The 8,424-nt window shown below is 62.6% G+C and overlaps 2 protein-coding genes across 2 annotated transcripts in view; both read right to left on the reverse strand.

Moving 5' to 3' along the window:
* Window positions 1-5,656, reverse strand: part of SPRG_20167 (hypothetical protein) — a gene marked incomplete at both ends in the record, with an annotated part of 8,125 nt that extends 2,469 nt beyond the window's left edge. Inside the window, 7 exons of the mRNA XM_012345572.1 lie at window positions 10-107; window positions 174-313; window positions 362-694; window positions 729-1,018; window positions 1,067-1,364; window positions 1,417-1,546; window positions 1,597-5,656. Of these exons, the coding sequence (XP_012200962.1) occupies window positions 10-107; window positions 174-313; window positions 362-694; window positions 729-1,018; window positions 1,067-1,364; window positions 1,417-1,546; window positions 1,597-5,656 (5,349 nt within the window). The remainder of the gene's footprint in view (window positions 1-9; window positions 108-173; window positions 314-361; window positions 695-728; window positions 1,019-1,066; window positions 1,365-1,416; window positions 1,547-1,596) is intronic.
* A 389-nt stretch (window positions 5,657-6,045) lies between these two features.
* Window positions 6,046-7,625, reverse strand: SPRG_06701 (hypothetical protein; the record flags this gene model as incomplete). Its single annotated transcript, XM_012345511.1, has 2 exons — window positions 6,046-6,315; window positions 6,362-7,625. 2 exons carry the CDS (start codon window positions 7,623-7,625, stop codon window positions 6,089-6,091), a joined length of 1,491 nt encoding a protein of 496 aa, XP_012200901.1. The 3' UTR covers window positions 6,046-6,088.
* Window positions 7,626-8,424: the final 799 nt, after the last annotated feature.

The following is an 8,424-nucleotide window of genomic DNA, read 5'->3' on the forward strand; positions in this document are numbered from 1 at the left end:
GTGCATGACCTCGTCCGCATGCTCCAGCAGCGCCTTCGTGCCCCGGGCCACGCGCGACGCCGTGTTGAGCGTCTCGATGGTCACCGACTTCAAAAACGACTTGGCGCCTATCCAGGTCCCGCCAATGACGATCCGGTACTATCCAAGAGCAGCATCGGATCGATCGTGGATACCTTTGCGCAGCCCGCGCACAACGCGTCGGTCTTTCCCGTACTGAGCCATGGGCAGCAAGATGAGGTCGGCGGCGCCCGCACCAATGTTGGTGATCGACCGCATCGGCACGACGCTCGCCAGGCACTTGTGGATCTGGTGCCTACGCATGCTACATGAGCTCAAGTATATCAAGGTATCAAGTCTGCACCGCGAAATGTCCTGGACCCACGAGAGAAGCGTTTGATGGCCGAGCGCGTCCCAGCCATCGACGCCCGTGAGTTTGATGTGACGCAGCGTCAGCTCCATGCCTTCGAGGACAAAGAGGTTGATGACTTCGAGGTAGTCGCCGGCCCGGAGCGCCTCATAGTCGACTCGCTGCGGCCGGTAGTCAATCTTGATCTTGCACGCGCGAATATCGACGCTTTGAAAGAACCACGCGGCCGCGCTGCTGACGTCGCCCTCGGCGAGCACAAGCGTCGGCGGCTGGAGCGACACCAAGCCGGACGACGCGACGGGGCGTCCGGCAATGGCGCCTCGCTTCCTTTGGGCGCAAAGTGCTTGAGAAAGTCGAGCACGTCTTGGTCGAGGTTGATGCGCAGCGGAAGGAGCTTGAGTTTGAGCCGGTGCTCTTCCGGAGACGCGCGGGGGCCGGGTGTAGCGCGTCCGGGCGCAGCGTCATCAGATGCAAGTGGAAGACCGGCGTGCCCGTCTCGCGCGGGTGCAGCGTGTCGGACTTCCAGTAGCACAGTAGCTTGCGGATCTGCGACGTGCTGATGTAGTCGAGCACTTCGAGGTCGCCAATCGCGAGCACCGTGTTGGACGCCAACGGCTGCGCCAAACTCTCTTCGTACAAGTCGAGGCGGAGCTACACAAGGGTCGTGGATGCCACGTGCTGGCGTTCGAGATGCCGTACCTTGATGTTGGTGAGGCTGAGCTCGAGCATCTCTTCCGTCTTGCGGTTCGTCGACGGACGGCCTACGCGCGGCTTGGCACTGCGCGCATGCTCGTCGACATAGTTGTCGAGGAGCGCGTCCAACAGTTGCTGCGTCTTCTTCACGGGCTTGGCCACTGTACTCGGGACGACCGGCGCTTTCGGCGGCGTCGACGTCGTCGCCCAGTCAAAGCCGCCGAAAAGGCGCATCTGCACGTTAAAGTCGCGGAGCAGGATGCTCTTGATGAGCACGGGCGTCGGCATCGGGTGGGCGCACTCCCTACACCCCAAACATCCGATATTTTCCCTCCAAACAAGCAAAAAAGGTGTACTTGGCGAGCGTCTCGTGGGCCCACGCGAGCTCTTTCTCGCCAAACGAGAGCGCCGCCGCCGTGCCGCTGATTGGAATCTCAATGTGGTGCATGTAGATCGGCGGCGTCGCGTCGTCGTCGTACCACCGCGCTACACATCGCCTCGTTGGACGCCATGTTTCTTGAAACATTGATAGTTACCCGTGTTTTCATTGTGCGTCGGCGATGCCAACGGGGACGCCATGTCGACGACACTGGCGGCTTTGGGGCTCAGCTCTTCGTCCTCGGTCATCTCTTGTGCGTCCGCGAGCAGCAGTCGGTCGAGCTCGAGGCGCATGTCGCCATCCAAGTTCATCTCGAGCTCGACTTCCTCGGTATCGTTGATGCTCAGGCTCATCGTGAGGAGGTCGTCGAGCGACAGGGTGCCTTGGTCCATGCCACCCTCGTCGTCGTCGTCGTCACTCTCAACGGCTTCAAACGACGACGCCACGGTTGGCGACGACGGGTGCTTGGTCGACTCCTTTGGCAACCAGCGGGCGCTGGCTTCATGGAGCACGGGCGACGGGGTGCGGCGCGGTACGGGCGTCGGCTCGGACGTGAACCACGGGTTCTCATTCACCGAAGGACGCGGCGCGTCGCCCGAGAAGAAGTCTTCGATCACGAGCGGCTTGGCCCGCGATGCCGCCGGCTTTTTGGCTTCGCGCACTTGGTTGTGCAGCAGGCGAGCTTCCGTGTCCGTCACGGTCGCCTTCATCGGCTTGTTGAACATGTGCAGATCGATTTGCTCCATAATGTTGAGCGGCGCACGGTCTCCCGTTGGCGACAGCGGCACGGGCCCGGCGTCGCGCTTCATCTCGCTTGTCTCGTCCAGAGGGGAGGCCTGGGACGCAAACTCGTCCCACCATGTGCCGCCGACCAGCACCAAGGTTTCAAACGAATCGAAGCAGACCTTGAGCTGGATCGTGCCGAGGCAGAGCTCGAGCTGCAGCTGCGTCTCGTTGACCGCGTCGCTCACGCGCACAAACACGTCGGCAAAGTCGAGCGACGCGACTTGGAGAAACCCGAGGTGCTCGATCGTCTCCTGCATCGAGCCGTCCGTGCGCGGCAGCGTGCGTCGCAGCCACTGGTCGTCAAGCGCATACACCGCTTCCGGGCGGCTCGGGTGGCAAAACAAACTCAGCTCGGCCACCGACACCTTGTAGCCTTGCACTTGGGCGTTCGTGACAAGGTTGGAGCTCAGCGCGGTTTTGCCGAGTACGAGGAGCGCGCGGGCGTCGATGCCGGCTGGCGCGTAGTCGATCACGCCGTGGTAGCACTGCAGCATGAGCTTCGTAAAGACCGTCTTCAGCGGCACGGCGAGCGCGACCGGCGTCTGCGTGCGATCGATCGCGTGCGTCGCCATGCTGGGCGTGTCCAGCGGCACGATCGCGCGCGGGTACTCGGTCAAAAGCACGCTGAGGCAGTCGTCGAGCCAATTCGAGTGCATGTCGTAGCGCCACGTGATGTGCGAAAAGTGCAGCTGCAAGCTGATGTCGCGCATGTCCTCGGCGATCTCGGTCGTCTCCATGAGCACGAGCAGCACCGGGCTCGGCTTCGGGACGCCCCAGCACGTCTTGTACAGGATCGGCGTCGACGCCTCAAAGAGCGAGAGGTCGGTCACCGACACATGCATGCGCGACGTCAGCGATCCGAGCCACTGCGTCACCTGGAACACGTGCGCCTGCGTAAACGCGAGCGAGTACGTTGCCGCCGTCGTCGTCGACGGCTGCAGTACCAACGTGCCTTCTTGGAGGTGGACGTCGAGCGACATAAAGCACGGCGAGAGCACGGACGTTCGCGAGAGGCCTGTGATGTCGACCGGGTTGATCGAAAGAAGCGCCTCGGTGAGGATCATGAGCCGGTCGTACGCGGCCTTTTGGAGCGTGATCGTCGCCGACGGCACCGTGACCGTCACATGGTACATGGACGCGGCGATCGCGACGGCCTGAAGCGCTTGCGCCTGCTGCCCCGGCTCGGCGCCGTCGTGCGACCCCACGTGGCCCTTCTCGAGCGACGCGTCGCTCGCAAACGTGTCGCGGAGGTTGGCCTTGAGGTCGTGTGCGGCTTGGAGGTCGTCGTGGGTCGGTGCCTGCAGCGCAAAGTCGATCGAGACGCCGCCTGGCATGCTCGTACTGTCGCAGATCGTCTCGGTGATCCGGTGGAGCGAGCGCTGGTCGCCGTCCATCGGGTAGTGCAAGAGCACGCGGAGGTGGTCGCACACAAGCGAGCGTGCCGAGAGCTTGAGCTTGGTGAGCTCGAGCACCAAGAGATCTTCGCAGTTGCCGCGGTTCGAGGACGGGCCAAAGCGGATCGGGTCCGACGGGACCAGTGGAAACCGGACGTGCACGCGCAGTAGCGGGACATGCACCTCGAGCGTCATGGGCGGTGACGTCGGCGGTGTCACGGACGGTGGCGGCGTCTTGGCCAACGCGTCCAGCGTCGACAAGAACGTTTGGAGACGCTGGAGCATGTACATGTCGTACTCGAGCTGCACTGGCTGGCAGTGCACCGTGCACGACGACGTGCCGTCGTCCTCGACCTTGTAGTAGAGTACCACGTCCTTCTCAGCACCACTCAGCTGCAAAATGCGACTCGAGAGGAGCGCGCCAGCGTCCATCGCGTCCAGCGACAGCCGCGGACAAATGAGTTCGTCGACCGTTAGCGTCGGCAGCGAGAGCGAGCAGCTCATCCAGCGCGGCAACAGCGCGATCTGAACGACAGCGTCTTGGATGCAGACCTCGAGGCGCTCGTGGGCGGCTATGTCCGGGAGGTCGGTCGGCGGCGCGTGGGACGGGTGCTCGTCATCAATGACGTTTTCATACAAGAGCGAGATTTGCACGTGGGCCACGTGGAGCTTGCACTTCGTGAGCACCTTGGTCGCGTCCGGCTGGTCCGACGGCGCAGGCAGCGCGCTTTGGTACATACTCGACGCGAGGAGCGACGCACCAGAAGCGCAGTCGTGAAAGTCGTCGTCGTCGAGGTCCGAGAGCCCGACGCTGTCGACCGACTCGGCCGACGAGATGTGCCGCATCGGCCGCAGCTTGGGTGGCGCGTGATGGATGGAAGAGGACGGGCGGTCCCTCGCGAGGAGCGCGCTCTGCCGGAGCTCGTCGTGGCTCTCCTTGTACTGCTGCAAGAGCCGCTCGATGCGCTGAAACTCGGTGAGCGATAGTGTGAACGCCCCGTCCGGCGCGTCGTCGCCCGCCGTGTCTTGAAGCCACGTCGGCGGCTGGTCGCACACCGACTGGTACAACGACGCGGTCGTCGGGGCAAACGCCCGCTTCGGCGACGTCGACGGCGGGCGCGTAAAGGTCGAGAGGATCTCGTGCAGCTGCGCGACGTGCGACGGCTGCAAGACGATGCCAACCGAATGCACAAACACGTCGACGTCGACGTCAGGGAGGCCAAGCGTGGGCACTTGCGCCTGCTTGAGCTGGATATACGTCACGTGCTCGGGCGGGCTCACAAGGATCGGGACGACCGTGCACGCCGCGCTCTTCTCGTCGTCCGACCACTCGTTCTCCATGCTGTCACGGTTCAGATGCGCGAGCTCGATGCGCCAGCCTTTCACGCGGAGGCTCTTGTGCAGCACGCCAAAGAGCGCGGCGGTCGACGCGGCCATCGATGTGCTCGCGGTCATCGTCATGTCCATGGGCGTCTCGTCGCAGACCTCGAGCCACTGCAAGCGGAGCATGAGCGCACACGGGCAGTGCAGCGGGTCCTCGAACGACACGCAGACGTTCGCGAGCGTGATCTTGATCTTGGACGTGACGCGCTCGATCCACGTCGCGACAAAGTCGAGGCCTTCTTGAGACACTTCGTCAGCCTCGTAGTCGTTCGTCAGCGGCGCGCTCGATGCCGGTGGCGTGGCCGGCGGCGTCATGGGCGCCGGGGCGGCCCCGGACGTTGGCTCCAGCACGATGTCCACGTCGTCGATCTCGACCATGCAGCTTTCGTTGGCAAGATTCGTGTACGAGACTTGGACGCGCACAGAGCCAAGGAAGCCCCGCTTGATCTGGAACGGCAGGCCCACGAGGAGCGCGTTGATGGCCGTCGTGTTGAGCTCGAGCTCAACGAGGTGCAGCGTGCCCTGGCCAAGGTGCACCTGGAGCTGGTTGAGGTCGAGGTCATGCAGGAGGAACTGCCCCAGCACGCGCTTGAGCACGAACTTGTAGAGCCGCTTGAGCGCCGGCTCCGTGAGCCGACTCAAGCTCCAGAACATGCTGAAATCGGATCTTCTCTCGTGGCCGATTTTAAAATATTACAATCCCCTACGGCAAGGTGCACTGGGTGTTTGTATGCAAATCCAAACTCTGTATTTAATTATTGCTGCGAGAAAACTGGCGGCGACCCATGCTTCTCGCGCAGAACGGCGGCGGCGGGCGCCATGCGCGCTCCGAAGCGGCCCTTCTGTACGTGGGCGTGGCACGAAGACATGCTCCGAGAAGGCGAAGATGGATAAAGAAAGCGTCGGCGATGGGCGAGGAAGGGCGAGGAACGAGGCAGGCGTGCGCATGAGTATCCATCCCCCGTACCACGCGACGAGGAAGCTTAAGAAAGCACCGGCGCGCGGTCCTTTGCAGGCGTCGCGGGACGAGAAGCGGTTCAGGCTGGCTGCTGTAGGCTGATGAGAAGACCAAGACGGGATGATAGATTACGATCGGTAGCTAGTAGGACAAGGATGGACATGGCGCCACACGACGATCGAATCCATGACGAGCTGCAACTCGATGGCATCGCTGTTCCGTGCCACCGCATGCAGCGCAATGTGCGATGGCAGTGGTAGCTCTTGGTCTGTTGCGATTTCGTCCGTCACCTCGAGGGACGTGGCATGGACGCCAAGGATGAGAGGTCGCGCTGTACAGAGAACCCACACGCGTCCTAGTAGATACAGTAACGAATGTAGCTCGATGCCAACGCAGCGTACCGAGGAGGACATGTACCGAGGCGATCCCGTGCGGCGCCACCCAATGTGTCCAGGACGAGGCTCCGTCCACGTGGCAGAAAATCGTGTTGCCCAGAGCCACCGCAAGTAGAGCATCCTCGGATGCGATGGTAAAGGTCGACCATGGAAAGGTCCGCGGGACACACGCGAGGTTGTGTAGCGTCGTTGGTGGTAAAAACGGCGCGGGAAAGCAGCGGCGGCCGTCGTCGAGCGCGATGGCACCGGCGACGTCCCGCCGTAGCGTCCACGGACTCCCATCGACGCGGGCTTCTTGCGCATCCTTGCACGGCTGGAAGGCGAGCAGCGCATCGCCGTACGTCCATCGCACGAGAAAGCACGTGCCAGACACATCATGCGCGACAAGGCCGACGGCGTCGATGAAGGCCAGACCCAGCAGCATCGAACTCGGTGGCAGGACGACGCGCTCGACGCATCGCCCCGACTCGACGTCGATGAGGTCGATGAACTGGGAGCTGTGTGCGACAGCAGCCACGCGCAGCGTGCCATACTGCGCAACGAGGGTGCTGGAGGGGTACCCCACAAACGCATTGGGCGACGGGGTCGCACTCACGCGAAACGGAGCTGACACGAGCCGCCACGACGCGTCGTCGCGTTCGTACACTGCAATGTACCCGTCCTTGACGGCGAATATCGCACTTGCTGCGTGCAGGACCACGGACGTGATCCGGGTCGACGGCATGACGGCCTCCAGCTCGACGGCACGGGCCTCGAGGTGCCGGATCTGGATGCGCCCGTCCGTGGCGCCAAGCGCGAGCCATGCGCCGCACGGGGAGACGCAGCAGTGCACGACGGGCGTCTCTGCGTAGACGTGGTCGACTTGGCGCATCCGCGTGCGGTCCCAGGCGTACACGTAGGCGCCGTTGGACGTGCAGACTATGAGCGTCGTCGAGGTGAGGGCGACGTGCTTGCCAAAGTACGGCAACTCGGCCTCGAGTAGCAGCGCCCACGAGCGATCGTAGATGCACACGCGGCTGGCGTGCGCAACGGCTACAAAGGCACCGTCGCCCGACCACGCGTGGCAGAAGCGGCCAACGCCAACGTTGCCGTAGGCCTTGGTGGTCCGAAGCGTACACGCCGCACTTGTCAGAGCTAGCACCTTGACACTGCCATCTTCACAGCCCAAGCTTAGTAGGTCGTTCTCTGCGCCTGGCACGGGCACGACGCTCGAGTTCCACGAGCTGTACGGAGCACAGGCGGCCGAGAGGACCACGCGCCGGACCTCCATGCTTGGAGTGAGCGGTGCAAGGCCATTGGATATGAATGCGCCAATCGTTGCCCAGTATATCTCGATATCGACATTGGATTGGTTGTCGTTTTAGCCTCCCATTTCGTATGGGCGACTGAGCTCATAAGCCGCGATTGATCGATTTTTAGAGGCCCCAGGAGACCACCCCTAATAATTGATATGAGGCCAGGATGCACTTTTAAAGGACGCTGGGGCACATAGAAATGCGCCGTCGAGGCCCGGAGCGCGAGAGCATCAGGGTTGGTGTGGTGCCACGTCACGAAGGCGGCCCGCGGCACCATGACAGCACGTAGGGCATTTCTAACGAAAGTGAGCGATAGCACACTACATAATACATGGGGTATAGCTAGTAGATGAATGTATTCGAGGATCGCTTTCTCAAATGCCGTTCTATTGTGCCCGTTCTTGAAATGGTTGGCCTTGTAAGGCTTGTGCATTCCTTGGCGTCGTTTGTGCGGTCAGCACGATTTGGGTCCTTGCAGATAGGGCACGGTAGCATGAGCTTCACGTGGCTCGCCTTGCGCTCGATGAAGCTTGTGAGGCTGGTGGTCGCATAGACACCCACCCACGCGCTCTGCATGGGCGCCACTTCAACGACCACTTGGTCGTAGTCGGTGCCCAAGGCTGCTTCATACTCGCTGCGGGGCGCATTTGTGTTGCTGCTCGTGGCACTCTTCGGCTTGACTTCGAGACGGGGCGCGGGCGCGCTTGCTTCGGCGAGAGCGGCCAAACACCTGAGGAGCGGCAAGACGAGTTCAGCGACGGCAGCGGCGCCGAT

The sequence above is a fragment of the Saprolegnia parasitica genome (assembly GCF_000151545.1).
Source record: "Saprolegnia parasitica CBS 223.65 unplaced genomic scaffold supercont2.23, whole genome shotgun sequence".
NCBI classification, from domain to species: domain Eukaryota; phylum Oomycota; class Saprolegniomycetes; order Saprolegniales; family Saprolegniaceae; genus Saprolegnia; species Saprolegnia parasitica.